General features: G+C 47.7%; 1 protein-coding gene across 8 annotated transcripts in view; it reads left to right on the forward strand.

Annotated features, from left to right (window-relative positions):
- The window catches only part of MAD1L1 (mitotic arrest deficient 1 like 1), a 349,235-nt gene that overhangs the window by 250,395 nt on the left and 82,634 nt on the right, over positions 1-16,206 (forward strand). For all 8 annotated transcript variants that reach the window (XR_010466404.1, XM_065031475.1, XM_065031473.1 and 5 more), the window contains one exon: positions 6,154-6,344. Coding sequence is in view for 7 of the 8 variants with exons in the window: in XM_065031475.1 (XP_064887547.1) it covers positions 6,154-6,344 (191 nt within the window). In the remaining variant the exon portion in view is untranslated. The remainder of the gene's footprint in view (positions 1-6,153; positions 6,345-16,206) is intronic.

Here is a 16,206-nt window from a genome sequence, read left to right on the forward strand (position 1 = left end):
CGCTGCGGTGTGTCTGAGGAGCTGAGCTGGGCTTCCAAAAGCTCTGAAACAACTTTGCCAAAGCTTAGAAGGGTGGAGGGAGCTCTGGGGGGATCCCAGGCTGGGACACACCGCTGGGTGCTGGTTCCTCTGCCGCGGCCGAGTCCTCTACCCGGGTCGGCTTCAAATGTGCTCCTGAGTTTTGCAACTTTGAGTTGTAATCTCAGCATTATTAGAAGAAAAAAAACAACCCTGTACTTAATCCTAATCTGTGTTGTCTGGTTGAAGGTTCTCATTGCAGGGTGGTTGGAGTAGATGACCTTCGAAGTTCCCTTCCAACCCAAGTTGTTCTATGGTTCTATGATGTGTGTGTGGCTACGAGAGAAAGTTCATCGTCTTCCATAGCTTTGTGTCTCTGGTTCTCAATGTCCTGCTTCTCTTGCCATGGCCTTTTGATCTCCTCTGCCACTTTGTGCAAGTTATATGAGGATAAAGGTTATTTATGCACTTCTTTCCAAGAAATGGTGCCCTTGTAAAGATCCGAAATGGGGATTTCTTCAGCAAAGAGAAATATATGGGGCATTTTCTTAGTGGAGAGCTCTTGGGCAGCACAGGAGCTGTCGCTGGTCATGGCAGTGGAGACCTTTACTTGTATTAATAACATGCAGCCTTTGAGAGCTCTTCCCGGAGCTGCTGGAAGGACGAGCTGGTGGCTGAGGAGGGAGCGGGGAGTTGCGCTCAACCATATGGCACAGGCACGGTTTAAAAATAAACCAGTGTTGACTGATCAAATAAATACCACTTAGGTTTAGAATTGAACAGCCAGCGCAGTCTGTTGAATATAAAACTGGTTTTACCTTCAAGAAAAGTTATAATTCGTGGTTGTAATGTCGCAAATTGCAAGTTTTGCAAAGAGCGGTTGGAGTCCGTTGGATGGCGAGGCCGGGGGAGTGTGATGTGGATCCTGCTCCCCGGGGTGTAAAACACACCTATAAAATCCAGCAAAGCAAATTTATTTCTCAAAAGCAATGGTCATAAACTTGCCTGCGTCAGAAAACGTTCAGTTCCTCTCCTATTAGCTTTTATTTAATACGACGCAATTTATTTTTATATTGTGTCCTTCACAGAATATTAGAGGAATCTTTTCAGACGCTGTTCGTCGTAAACTGAAGCTGGAAGAGAAAACTTCAGCTCAGGGTTTGAACAGGGAACGACTGGACAGGTTTCAGGTGCATGGTTGGAATCAGATGGGAAGGACAGATGTGCAGTGGGAGAATGTGATTAGATAACAGTTTGGGGGTGCAGGTGGGGTGACTGAGGGGCGACGCTGCACGGTTATGGAAATGGAGAGAAGCAGCTTGTGCGGATGGCAGAGAATAAGGGTAATTGTGGCCTTGCTTCTTGGAACTGAGAAAATAGCCTTCCCTCTTCCCATTATGGACCTCGTGGGGACAGGATGGTACTGGGAGCCCTTCGGTAGGCTGGAACAAAATCTAAGCAGCCTGTTGTTTAAATAGAGCAAGGTAGGTAAAAATACAGCGTCCTGCATAGCGGCGCTGGGTGACTTGTCCAGGGCATCGCGGCAGGGATGGGCATCCATGTGGAAGTACTTTATCCTCTGTGTGTTGGAGTGAGTGACCCCAAACATGCTGCTAAGGGAAAATAACCTTTAATGGAGAGTTAGAAAGGACCTCAGGCCTTTCTGAAAGAGAGATATATTAGCTGGGCTCGCAACTGAATTAATGCAGCTACATGGCTTGTGGCATCTTTGAGGATGAGCAGAACAAATTTGTGTTTTCCTGGAAAAGACTAGCGGTACATTGAATTTCATGCCACTTTTGGCATGCTGAGAGACACATTGTTTCCTCCTCTTTCCCTGGGGAAAAGGTTAAGTGTGGATTTGGTTTTCTTTGGTGCAGAGGCTGCTATTGCTATTGATTGACCTCTCTGAACTCGGAGCAAGAGCCGAAGCTGTGGTATTTCCAGGCAGCTGTGAACGTTTTCAGATGTAAGGAGTGTAAAAGCAATGGAATAAAAAGCAGTGACATTCTCAATAGAAGACCAAAGAAGCCCAACTCATATTTTATTTATTTATCCCAAATAGTTTGAATTATTCATTGAAGTCAATATAAGTGTGTGAAAATACAAGGTGTTTCAAGAAGCAGCATTATTAGGGGAAATTTAATCACTTGGCAGAGTTAATTTTGTAACATTTTCTTTCACTGGGTACTTTTTTCCTCATCAAACTCTTCAGTACAGGCAAATTTTGAAGGCAGAGTTGAACACGGGACCTCGCACGAGTGCTCCGAATACTGGGATTCTGGTTTTCAAACGCTGCCTTTTAAATGTATCATTAAACCTATTTCTCCAAATGCTGTGAAGGATCTTAAAGGATCAAGACAGCCAGTGCTCTGTAGGTTGTAGATAAAACGGGCGGCAACAGTCGTGCTGCCATCAGGAACCTGCTCTGTTAACACCCCTGGACCCATCCTGAAAGGTTCTCCCTCTGCTCGGCGGCCTCTGTGGCTGTGCCTTAAATATCGCCCTGAAATACGCTGAATTGCACTCCGTGCAAGTGATGACTTTTAATTCAGTTTTTCCTGACTGCGCTAGAAATTTGGCGGGAATTAGCGGTATTAGATGAGGCTTAAGAATTAGCGCTGTCACTTCTTTGAATTCAAATGCGGAGAAAACAATGAGCTGCTCCTTAGCTTAGCACCTTCACTCGGTGGGGGAAACGTTGGAAAGATTAATTACTGTGCCCAGGTCAGTGCATGTGCTGCTCGTGCTGTTCTCCGGGTGCAGGGAATCTGCAGAGCTGTGGTGTGGGAGGCTCTGTGGGTACCCAGTGCCTGCAAATGGGCGTCCCGTGCCATTTAAGACACCCCGAAGTGTCTGATACAGCAACCTGGAGCCGACTGGTATGATGTAGGACCTGCAGGAAATATTTTTGCTGCATAAGCGCGGTGGGGCGCTGAGAAAAATATCTTAGGGCATCTCAAATGGCTGTTTGAGCAGTGGGATCCCATCCTGCATTTCTCAAGTCTCGGCTTACCTTCCGACCGGGTTACTCTTCTGTGAATCCTCCTCCCGACGCAGCCGCGCGGTTGTATCAGCAGAGCCCTCAATGGAAAGCAGGGGAGCAGCCGCGGTGCTGAGTGCTGTCCTGAGTGAATTTGGGAGTAGCCCCTTGCTGAATTGTTTCCAGGGGATAAATCCTGCGGGAGGAAGGTGTCAGCAGTTGCTGAACTATTGCGGACTGCAGTCTAACAGGGCCTAAAGGAAGGGCGATCTGTGTTTTACACTCAGAGTTCAATGGACCTTTTGCTGGGGGCACTTGCAAGTGTAAGCATTCCTATCCTGTACCTGCTTGTGGTTTTTTTCTGCCTCGTCCCCGAGCTGAGCCGCTGAAGAAATACTGTTGGGGAATTGCTAATGGAGCCGCAAAGGGGATGACAAGGCTTTATCCCGTCCCTGCCTGGTGCTGGCACACTCAGCCGTGCCTACAATAGCAGTTACTGAGTTCAGCGCCTTGTGCCAGCGGCTGACACGAGGCATCTCTAGCAGGGAGATAACGCTTTTTCATGCAGATAAATTCCTTCAGCCAGGACGGCTGATGCGGTAATACACCAAAACCGCCGCAGGCACAGCAAAGAGGGGCAGGGACGCGCTGCCGGGAGTGCAGGCTTGCTAGTCTTCAGTTAAATCGAAAAGCTCAGGGTTTCTTGCATAAAAAGACTGATTGTAGTCGGAGTTCTTCCTTTTTCACCCTGAGGGTAGTGCAGGAAAGCAGTTGCCATCACTTAGTTGCTATTCTAGATTCACGCGGTTGTAGTGTAACTAGGCCAGCGCTGGCAGGTGGGTGGTGAGGCTGCAGCCTGAGGATGCTCCTGAGGATGCTCCTGATGGCCGTTAGCAGCACCAAGTCTGAGACCAAACAGGGGACCAAGTCTTCATGAATATAAAAAGCTGTTCAAGGAGCTCATGAATTACGGTGCATTCTGCCCCCAAGGTTATAAAGTCAGGAAAGGCAGCCTTCGAGGTGTGGTAGGGAAAGGCAGATTTATTTTTCCAAGGCTAAGCTGCATTTATTAGCAAAAAAATATCACTGTTGGACACGCGCGATATATTAAAGGCAGTGCCATCTCTGACAGTGGCGCAGTGTTATTTACCACTGCAGTGTGGTCACTGAGTTTTTACTTTCATATACAGGATTTTGTCCTTAACAATTGCATAGCCTAATGAATACTCTGACAATATTGAGGTCAGAGCCGCCAATTAACCTCCTGATTTCAGAGGCTGATTACTCGATTAATAAAAAGGACCAGACCCAGCTGAGATGATGGGGAAAGGTTGTAGGAGTCCAAGGGAGGATTGAGTTGATCAGGCAGTGATGAGGTTGGTGTGAGTGGGAAGGTGGGCGGTCAGGACAGACACAACCTTCTCAAGCTCATGAGAAGGGGCGGTGTGTAACTTGCTGGTAAGCAGGGTTACACTTACCTTACATCCCCCAGCAACCGGAGGCGGTTCTGGATAGCAGTTTTTTAATGAACAAACTGATATATTATGTTCCCTGAGCAAGATACAGCTGGGGGGAAGACCCAGAGTAAAGGAAATATTTGGCTCATACATCGTCTCCACAAAGTGGCTCAGGAAAGCAAAGCTGAATTAAACAAAGGGAAGGAGTTGGCCATTGTTCACTCTGCCTGCGTGGATGCTCTCACTCAGAAGTAAAGGGACATGTAGTTCTTTCTAACCGTTAAAGAGTTCCTGTCCTTGCCTGGGGATTAACCTGAATTGGAGTTAGGCCAAAGTGCTTCTGAGCAGGGGCATCCTCAGTGGCATTTAAGACACTTTGGCATAACACATTGGGTTGTGGTTGTGTCCCACCCGGAGCGCCTCACTGAAGCGGCGCGGAAGAGGAGACTCGTGTTCTCCTGCACTTGCGCAGGCAGGTCCACGGCCTCACGGTTACCATCCCGCGTTCTTCCCGCGTTGCGCCTGAGACGTTGATGGAAACACTTTGCAGCAAATACTTGAGCAAAAACTTTTCCGGCTCGCTTGAGAAACAATGATACCTTAGTGTGGGCTCTACAAGCCCAGCTAAAAACCTTCCTTAGCGCTCAAGCTGTCGTCTTGCACTGAACTTTCTGCTGTCCTACTGCTGGACCCTAACTGGCTGAACTAAAGACGTATGCCCTATATGTGCTGTGGTTGTGTCCCTGATCGCAGCACAGACAAAGCCTTAAACCTCTGAATGACAGAGAGGTACGTGAGCGAGGAAGTCTGTTCATTTGCTGTTACAAAGAGCCCGTTTTGGATTTTTTTCTAACCCTGGACTACAGTGTTGATAAAACAAGCCGACTTGGGAGACATCTCTAGTGTATATTAAAGTAAAGCCAATCTCTGTAATTAATGGAGGGATAAATCGAGGTTTAATTACTCAGAAGGCACCTTGGGTGAAAGATTCATGGTAATTGTTGTGTATCCTCTTGAAGGATTCACAGTGCGGGCAGCTCCCTTTGTAGCAATAAAACGTGGGGTGAGCGGCAGGCGGTCCCGCAGGACCCCCGTTCCAGAGACGCGTCCAGTTAAGGCAGCAGGTGCAGCGGGGCCGTGGTGCTCCGCAGGCTTTCCATCACAATAAAAGCCCCTTCCCGAATCTTGAGGGATTCCTGAGCAGTGTGTCAACTTGAGATCAGAGCACTTACAGTCGAATCAAGAGTACGATAGGGGAGATTTCCCTTACAGGCGGCTTCCTTCTGACACAACCATACAGACGCATGTTTCTTACCATTCTTCAATGGTTTTGCTTTCTGTAGTATAACACCCTTCTCTTGGGTTCTGTGTAGAAAGTAAGATGTGGCGGGGAGGGGAAACGGATGCTGTAGCTCTGAGTTTTGTAGTATATTGTTAAAAAGCTGGCTGAGCAAAAGAAAAATGCATCCAAGCACGTCTGTTTTCCTTATTCCCCAATTTACTATCTTCTGGTCTGCTGGAGCTAGGAGGAAAGGAATCTCGTTTGCCTGTTTCTTTATGCTGTCTGCTTAATTCACTTTTTAAAAACATAATTAACCTTTTCAATTCACTTAGTTTGGCCAGCACTGTAAATACGGCGCAAGGGCTCTGTGCTGATGGCTTATGAGGAATTGCTCGTTTTCTTCCCCTCCCTAGAGCTGAAGAAGCAAGTGGAAAGCGCAGAACTGAAAAACCAGCGTCTGAAGGAAGTTTTCCAGACCAAGATCCAGGAGTTCCGCAAGGTGTGCTACACGCTCACGGGGTACCAGATCGACATCACGACTGAGAACCAGTATCGACTCACCTCCATTTACGCCGAGCACCAAGGGGACTGCCTGCTTTTTAAGGTAGGTCTGCGCACCCCTCGCTGCACCTGCATCTTTGGGCTCGTGGTGTTCAGCACGCCAGAATGCATTTGTTCTTTCTCAGTGATTAGAGTGGAAAATCACTGCCCCGCTGCTATGTGACTGGGTATTCCTTACGAGGGAAGTCAAGATGCTTTCTTCTTTTAAAAGAGTTACTTTAGAAGGTTTGGCATCTGGTCTCCCACTTATATATCAAAGTCAGGAGTAAAGAGAAGAGACTATATATGCATGATACCTGAGGCTTCTGGCCTTGTGCTTCACCTTTTTATATTATCAGTTATAAATGCCGCAGCAATAAAACCTTATGTAACCATCCAGGTTTCATCCTTACCTCACGGTGAGATATATGCCCTTACTGTCTTTGCTATCCTCTAGCTCGTCTGCATGTCATCATCTCGTCTTCATGTAAATTGGAATTCCTTTTGAGCAGCCACTCATCCTTGTGTGTGTGAAGTGCCATTTCTGTGAACAGCACAGACGAGCAGCACTAATAGTCTGTCTGCTGCCAGTTTTATACCTTTATTGGTCTGGCTGGGTGGTCTGAGGTTGGGTTCTGGCTTGATAGGTGCTGGTTTTCTTCTGTGCCACCGTCCAGCTCACACAGTCAGGTTATACATTAGAGAGCTGAGGTGTGACGTGAGAGTCATCAAGCTATTAAGTTACATCTTCACATCGGTTCAAGTGTCAACAGCCCAGGTTTACAGGTCATTGGGAGAACCACAGAATCATAAAATGGTCAGGGTTGGAGATCTCCTAGTCTGGGGGTGTCCAGCTCCTTTTCACCAGGGCCACGTCAGCCTCGCGGTTGCCTTGAGAGGGCTGAATGTAATTTTAGGACTGTACAGATGTAACTACTCCTACATTTATACAGTCCTAAAATTACATTCAGCCCTCTGAAGGCAACCGTGAGGCTGATGTGGCCCCTGGTCAAAAGGAGTTGGACACCCCTGGTCTACTCCAACCCACCTGAATGTTCTTCTCAGTGACAGAAACAACTGGCACGTAAAATCGTTCCTGCTTCCCACCGATCCCCCTGGGCTGAGGCTCATTTATGAGGAGGATGAAGGTTCTGGAGACGTTCAGTGCAGGAGGCGGCTCGGCAAGAAGGAGCCGGAGAGGTTCTGTTTCTGCAGCCCTGCTGCTGCGTGCTGCATGGGGGTTGCTGCAGTGTTGTTTCTTTACGTAACAGAACAAATGTTTTTCCATCCTGTAACTCTAGAGCCTCAAGCAAGTGAAGGTGAGTAGAAGACAGCACCTAGGATTCTTAGTGAAACTAGGAAAACACGGCCAAAACTGTTGTATCACTTGGCCTTATGAGGTTTCTGGACTGAGACAGATAACAGCAAGAAAATGAAGTCCACTGAGTGGAGAGAAGCATGACTTGGTTGGTTTTAAGGTACCGTCACTGAACCCTGAAAACAGTTCTTGTTGAGACAGTGTGATGCTGTGAGCTCTGGGACCTCCAGAGGCCTGTGCTCTTCTTTAGCGAATGAAACCTGAGCAGACTCTTGGAGATGTCTGTGGGATGCCATGCCCAGCCAGTACAACCGGCAGTCTTTCTGCGTCGCAGGAGAGATGGAGTGTTTGGAGAAAGTTAAGAAACCATGAGAAAATTGCATACTGGCCACATGAACAAGAGCTGGCTGGCTTCATTGGTTTGTCTTCAGCAGGATCCAATATTCCTTCATGTCATGGCAACAGAAACAATTCACATGCAGGAGGATGAATAATCAAGTGGGGATTTCTCTCCCCAAACACTCTTGCTCTCTCTTCTTCCCTCAAGTCTTTGTTCCCAAGTGAGTCCAGAGGATGGAGGTGTCACCAGGCAGAGCAGCAGCAGCAGTTTCAAGGTCTCACGTTTCCCAAAGCCGAGGGTGGGTTGCTTGCTGATCCGTGGAGTTCCTCAGCCCCTCTTACCTCACACACCTCTTCAGATAAGAGAAACAGGTTTGCTAATTAGAGCCTGAACAACAAAACCTCAGACTCTTTCTCCCTGTTCAGTAAATCGCAGACAATTCCCACCGTCTGCGGCTTAGAATAAACAACAAATTATTTCCTTGCCGAGTCCAGGCAGCTGGTTCTCGTGTATGTACAGAGGCTTGAATCCCAACTACAGCTTCCAGCAAGGTTGTGTGTTTATGCTGTGGAATTTCTGAGCCGTAGCAGACCGTGGGTGTTTGTGTGCATTTCATTAACCCAAAGAGGTCGCAAAGCAGGGAATGCTATTTGTATTTATTCCATTCAAGCAATTTATGAAATAGGGTCTATATAATTAAACCAGAGAAGTCCCCTGGTACTTTACAAGCTTCTGTAGTTTGCCTGTAAACTTTAGAATGTATTTCAGTAGCACTGCTGGTGGCATTTAATTCTCAGCAAGGCTTCAATAGCAGGGACGCAATAAGAGCTACTGTAATGTAACCCCTTCAAAGCTAAATGAAGATTAAAGACGTGCTGGGTGTTCCTGACCAAGGTATTCTGTTACTGTGGTAGAGCTTGTTATCCACATGCTTTATGTGTCCAGCCAAGCATTAATTGGAATTACAGCTTCAATGAAAGGGTTAATCGCAGTGCCGTGCTGTGAATATAAATGGCTGCATCTATAAATGAGCACTGAATTCTGATTAAACCGTATCAGTATTTATTGGTGATCCCTATTGATACAACAGATGAGCTCATCAACTCGAAGGGTGTTGCAGTGTGTGTGTAGGCAGCAAGGGGCATCTCAAACTTCACAGCCCACTCTTGCTTGTTTGCTCTCTTTTATTCTTTTAATTAAATGCAGTGGAAAGCAGTGTTACTGACTCCTCACCAGGAGTTTAGTTTGTGATGTTTTTTTGTGGGATTTAATGCATTATAGTTATTGGGGCACTTGGCAGTTTCATATTCTGTTACCGTTGCTGGTACATTAGATGCGTTAGGCTGTGACACACACACTTTACATTCCACATAATGGTATATCTAGGTCAGGCCACCCGTGAGCTATCCAAGAGCTGCATTGACTCCCTTTGTAACAGCTTATTAAATATATCTGTTAAAACAAACCAGCATTGCTGGGAAGCCTCAAAATCAGTTTAGCTAAGTTGGAATAAAGCGGTGGCAAACCAGGATGCCGTTGCTTGGCCATGTGTACATCACACCCTTGTGTCGGGGTGGATCCTGAATGAGGGTAAGGAAATGAGGCCTTTAGAAAGGCAATGACAGTTGTTTCAGACAAAGAAAATCTTTTGGTAAACAGAGAGACCGGTCAGATTTGAAGAGGAGATGATTTGGAGGCACTTGTACAAATGAACAAACAGAGCAGAGAAATTAAACCATGGGCTTTCTTTTCCTGTGTGCCTAATGACACAGTCTCAGCCAACGCATTTCAAGCCAATCAATTTCAAACGAAGAGTGGAAATACTTGTATTTTATAGACCCTATGACTTCAAGGTGTTGCTGAGAGCAGGAGCTTAGTAGTTTTTCCAAAACATTAAGATATCTTTGTGGACACATAATAATACTGGTTTGCATTAAACATTTACATTTAACTTAAGCAGGGACATGTAGAGCTCTCTACTTTGAGGTGTAAAGGCAATCTCCTACTAGAGATGTTAGGAAGAAGATTCCTATGCATGCTACTTGTTTTCTGGGATGTGTCTGCACACGGTTTTGCTGCTGCAAACATTCAACTTCATCCTCTGGAAATACTTGGGAATGAAGACTTGAGTGCAGAAGGGAGAGCAAGAAGAGTGCTCAGAGAGAGGAATTTGTGCTTTTGAGTATTCACTGTGCCTCACGTGAACTGTCTCCACTGTCCTGGCATCAATGTGGTCACTATTCTCAATAGGATCCTGGACTGAAAAGGCCATCAGTCTGATCCAGTGTAACAGCTGCCTCCAATCTGGTTGGGTTTGAAATCTTGCTGGCTTGAAGTTCCTCTACTTTCTCAGAAAGGAGTGTTCGTTTTCCTTAGTAGTTCATGTATAAATTATTTGGGTCTAAGTTGGTTGATGAGGAGGTTCAAACAGGCTCTTTCCAGGATCACAGCAGTGTTACGTGTCTGAGCTCGTAAATACTCCTGGCCAAAAGGCTGCCTTCAGACACGTATTTTCTGTATCCTCAGAGCCCAGTCTTGCAGAGTACAGAACTTTGCCTGCTTCCGCATCTCACACGTGTTCTTATTTTCTGTCAAATTTATCCCAAAAAACTCTGAACACCAGCAGTATTTAATTTAAAAGTATCCTCATAATGATAGGCTTGATACCTTGAAAGAGAATACCCAAGGTATCAGCCAGCAAACAGAAGCATCGTGACACAGCTTGAGGACGTTGCCAGCTACAGGGCTGGCACTTCTTGCTGCAAAATGAAATGTTATTGGTGTCCTGTTGGATTGGTAATACAGTAATAAAATCAACAGCTTTTCTGCAACCTGTTAAATTAACAGCCAGCGCACACACAGTGTCTTTGATGCACAACGCTTTAAGGAGTTAGGTCAAGAATTGGTTTGCAGATCTGTAAGGGGACCTCTGAGGCTTCAAGGCAATCTGAAAAGTGAACACTTGCTTCTGATGTGGTTCACGGTGTGTGCAGAGGCAGAACAGGGTGAAAGGGTTAAAGGTTTTGTATGGAAGGACGGATACCACCTTGAACTTCCCAGTCTTCCTTTGCTTGTCTCTTTACCTGTGTACCCGGCCCTCCTGTTGCTTCTGTGTTGACAAGGTGTGTGAAATGCAACAGGGCAGCTATGCAGACAAGAAGTAATAGTTTAATTCTCTTTTCTTGAGGAGGGAAATGAGGCTGGATTGAATAATAAAGACCTCAGAGGCTATTTTTCAAACACTAAGTGATGCTGACAAAGTGCTGGCTGAAAGGAGGAGACGAAACTCATGTGGTTAAACGTGCAGAGCATGTCCAGTCTGCTGAGATTCCAGCACAGCCTTAGCATTGGTTTGGCCAGGGAGCACCGTGACCGATGTACATCTCAGAATAAGTAGGATGGTTAATATAGAGGTTACTTTGCTTCTCCTGAACGCTCTTGTTTCGTCTGGAAGCCGACAGCACTGTTGGGAGCGCTGGATCCGAGTCCGCATGCTTGGCATCCCCGCAGTTTCAGTTATTTCCTCCTTGAACCCAATAGAGTATCTCTGAGAGCATGTTCTAGCTGTTTGTTTCTTTTTGCGTCTCTATCTTCTCTCCTCTCCTCCTCCTCACCCTTGATGAGCCTCGAGAGGAGAAAGAAATCACCGTTTTGATGGAGTGCTATTCTTCCAGCAGCCGTCTCGCGCTCCTGCACACACAATCAAAAATAACAACGGGGCTCATCGGTGGAGCGGGCCAGGCAGCAAGAGATTGATTAGAGATCGTAGGCCTCTGCTAACTCCTCGTTCTTGTTAATTACAAGTTATTTTATTTTTATATTTTGTTTTCAATTTGCCCGTGCGGTTGCTGGGTTTCTGCCCAGCTCGGGGAGCTCCTGCCGTCGCCGTGCGAGCGCAACGCTTTCCTGCCCAGTGATTGCGCTGGGATTCCTGAAGGGTCAGCGAGGACCCATCTTGGGTCGCGCTAATCAGCAGCTCTAAAACAGGAGCTGTTGAGCAATCTGTGGTGTTACAGCATCAAATCCTCTATTTAAACTTCCTACGTGTCATTTTCTTTCAGATGTTGTAGCAGCCTGTTTAATGTTACGACCTAACTTTAATTCTTGCTCCTGTCTTCATCTTGTATTACTCCTCCTCACGCTTTTTTTCCTCCCAACACAGTTACTCTCTTGCTGCACATGTCCCTAAACCACTGCCTACCCGCTAGGACAGGGTAGAAGTTGTTTGGTGTTTTTTCCCCCGGTCACCTCAAGGACAGTGGAATTGGGGGAGATCTGACAGAAGGTTTTCTTTTCACTGCGGAATTTCTGAGCAAAAAGATGCTGCTCCAAGGTATCAGGAGGCTGGGCTGAAGGCTCATTCTAACCAAGCAAAGTTAATGCTCTTTCTCTGCCTATGTTGCCATCTGTATGAGGGGGATGATGCTCCTGCCGGTGTCACTAGACTGTTGTGAGGATAAATAGACTGTGCTGATGTGGAACACGGAGCAGCTTTGGGCTGGGGAATACACTCCCCTGGTCCCTGTCAGTCTGGCGCAACACCCGTTTCCAGCGTGCTGGCACCACTTGCTCCCCTTCCCTGCCAGGGTAGGCCCAGCCATGCAGGTAATTAATGCTGATGATGCTGGAGAATTATTCCAGAGACTGCGTCTTTCCTGACTAGCGGGAGGATGGTACATGTGAAGCTTCTCTGAAAGGTCAGAGATTTGTCTTGCTGATGGGTGCAGCGGGTAACAGAAATGGGTTCAGGTTTTCCTCTTTGGAGTGACTGATGTGTCAGGCTCTGAGGCAGATAAACAGCCCCTCACTTCAACAAACGAGGCCTGGTTTTGGCCAGGAAATGTGGGGTTGGCTCACAGATGCCATCTGAGATTCAGGCTGTTCTTCTGCGTTTCTCTGTTTGCTTCATAATCATCGGCTGTTGGCCACCAAGCTGCTTTTACAGATTGCCTCCCCATGCTCCTTCAGCCCCAGGGACGTGGCAGTGCCGGTGCTGTGTCCCCAGCTTTCCCTCCCGCAGCGCCCCGTTTGTGCTGGTATGAGCTGTCCCTCCCTCGCCAAAGGAGCAGCGCACCGAGAAAAGGGAGTTCTCAAGTTATTCTCACAAATTCTGCACGTGTCTTCAGCCACCGTCACTGACAGCGCTGCTGGTGGCCTCATCCAGCAGGACATGGCAGACATGGCAGCTGAAGGGCCCCAGCATCTCTTTCCACAGCTTCTGCAATACAAATAAGTAACCAAATTACTGGGATACGCTTCTTTTTATTAAGTTTGCAATTCACCTCCCTCCAAAATCCCTTTTTACTTCATTAAAATATCTAATGGACCGGGAGACACAGCCCAAGCTTTCCAGGGAGAGTCACCAGCACGAACATGGAGCACAAATCACTGGTAAGAATGTGAATTAAACCAGAGCATCCAGGCTGGTGCAGGGATGCGTGGCCCTGGAGGGATGCGTGGCACAGGACAACACGTGGGACAGGCCCTGCCCGCGCTCTGCGTGTGCCCCAAACCGGCAGCCGCTGACTCCGTCCTCATGCCATCGCGGTGTCAGCAGGAGGCAGAGCGGATCCTGTCTGCTTTACCTGCTACAATGGAAGCTTCTCTGTCCTTTTTCACCCCCTCCCATGTTCCCAGCACCTGCGTGATTGCACTTTGCTGAGGAAGAGTTGTTCTTGTCCCTGGCTGTGCCCGGTCTCCCCGCGGGAGGTCTCGGGAGAGCGGGATGTCTGTGATTCTGTCTGCGTCCGCCTGCTGCTGTATTTGAACAGCTTACAAAGGGCTGTGTGGGCTGGCAGGACCGTGTTTACACACTGTGAGAGGAAGACAGTGTTAAATAACAGATAAAGCAGAGGGGACATAAGCAAAACCCCTCCTGGATTCTCATTTCCGTCTCCGCCACTAAACCGCTATGTGGCTTTGCTGTATGTCACTTGACCTTCTGGTTTTCTCTGTCCCTCTCACCTAGGTGTAGGATATTACCATTCATGGACTTCCACAGGGGTCTGAGAAGCTTTTTGAAGTGTTTTGCAGTGGGGAAGCTGCATGTGAATGGGTTGGAGATGTAACCAGTGCAGCCATCTTATGTTATACATGAATTGTCCCTCAGACGTGGGGTGCAGCAGCGGGGGCCTGGGGCAGCGTCGCCGCTTCTTTCCTTTTCTGTGGGTACCCACCGCTTCTAAGGGCTGTTAAGTTTAATGTATTTATTTAATTACTTGAGTCCATGTTGGTTTCAAAAATGTTCTACTCAGAGTCTTGAAGGAAAAGGTGCTGCCTTTGAGTCCAGGCAGTGGGGTGTGCAAAGGCCTCGCTGCGGCACACATGGGTGGAATGGGAGTTCTGCAAAGCAGCTTTTGATGCGTATTTGTCGCTTTCCCTGGCTGCTCCATTGTGAATTTGCAGAACATACAGAGTCGTGTCAGCAAACCACAACCCTGCTGGTTGGTTGCATATGGTTACGTTCAAAGCTGCACGTAAGTGGGAATTACTGAAGGTTCTTATTTTTTTGTGGGGAAAAGTCTTGAGCTTCTGGTTACCCTGTATCTCAGCTGTCTCCTCTGGTTGCTCCACACTGTCAATTGTTCATTGTCTTTGGACATGAGGAGGGGACAGAGTATCTTTCCTGCCTTGGGTCAGTTCTGGGCCTGTCTGCTGGTGTTGGTCTGCTCCAAGGCCAGAGTGTTCAGCCGCAGCAAGGCTGTCACATCATCATCTTCTGTGCCATCCCTGTATGACAAATGGTGTCAGGGACTTTAGCATCCCTGTGGCCCTTTCCTCCATCTGTGATCCCCATGGACATCCCTGAAGCCTCTTTTTTAGCTGGCTGGGAGGGCTGGCTGGTGGTGTTGGAGGGCATGCACTTGAAGCATTAGCAAGGGGCTTCCAGATGGCTTTTCACAGAATCACAGAATCCCAGAGTGTCAGGGACTGGAAGGGCCCTGGAAAGCTCATGCAGTGCAATCCCCCCATGGAGCAGGAACACCCAGATGAGATTACACAGGAAGGTGTCCAGGCGGGTTGGAATGTCTGCACAGAAGGAGACTCCACAACCCCCTGGGCAGCCTGGGCCAGGCTCTGCCACCCTCACCCCAAACAAGTTTTTTCTCAAATTTAAGTGGAACCTCCTGTGTTCCAGTTTGCACCCATTGCCCCTTGTCCTGTCACTGGTTGTCACCAGAAGAGCCTGGCTCCATCCTCCTGACACTCCCCCTTTCCATACTGATCCCCAGGAATGAGTCCCCCCTCAGTCTCCTCTTGTCCAGCTCCAGAGCCCCAGCTCCCTCAGCCTTTCCTCACACGGGAGATGCTCCACTCCCTGCAGCATCTTGGTGGCTGCGCTGGACTCTCTCCAGCAGTTCCCTGTCCTTTTGTACCGCCCCTCCACCTTTTCCCTTTGTATCCCAGGAGCAGGTTTGTGACCAGACCTCTAGGAAAACCATTTAGCTCCAGGAAACAACTCGGAGGTGAGATGCAGCTGGTGACATCCAGTAAAGCAGCCACCAGCCTGCGCGTGTCCCGGGTCACAGCAGCACAGCTCAGGCTGCACGGAACCGCCAGCCAGAGCGAGCGGGCTCAAGTAAGCAGCACGTTGTCTAAATACAAATATAATTAGGACTTATCTCTTGCTTTGGGAGTTACAGCTGCTACCTGTGCTTGACTGGGGCAGAAGATTTTCTTATCTCCAGGGAGGAAATATAATTAGTGAGGGAAGAAAAGTGTGTGTTTGTTTGTGTAAAAACCTGTTAACAAATATGGGAGCACAGCAAAAGATTCCTATGCCTTGGGACAACTATCATCTCCATCTGAAGAGCGGATCTGGGCTCATGGGAGGGTCTTCTCCTTTAGTTGTTGTGAATATAAGTGCTTGTGTTGTGCCCCCATCTAGGATTTCAGAGTTAAAAGATTTCAGCCTAAATTTGTTTCAGTGATGAGGTGTTTGGCCCTTTCCCCCAGGGTTTGGCAGGCTGTGGGGAGGGATGTAGAAAACAGGGTGCCATGGTCACAGGTCCCTTTTGGCAGCCAAGGGGCTGCTGTTGGGGTGAGAGGAGCCTGGAGCTCGTAGCAATACGTTCCTCTGTCATTCTTCTATTGTTTCCACGCTTCAAAGTCTAAAAGCTCAATTACTACATGGCTCTTAACCATGAAATTAGTGTTGCATAAACCAGTTAATACGCTTTCTCTCGAACTGGCTTGCCAGTTTAAGATAAAAACCCATTATTTTGAAGCTTGGTAAGCAGCTCTTTTTCATGGGATCTCCATCTCTGC

The sequence above is a fragment of the Columba livia genome, chromosome 15 (assembly GCF_036013475.1).
Source record: "Columba livia isolate bColLiv1 breed racing homer chromosome 15, bColLiv1.pat.W.v2, whole genome shotgun sequence".
Lineage (NCBI taxonomy): Eukaryota > Metazoa > Chordata > Aves > Columbiformes > Columbidae > Columba > Columba livia.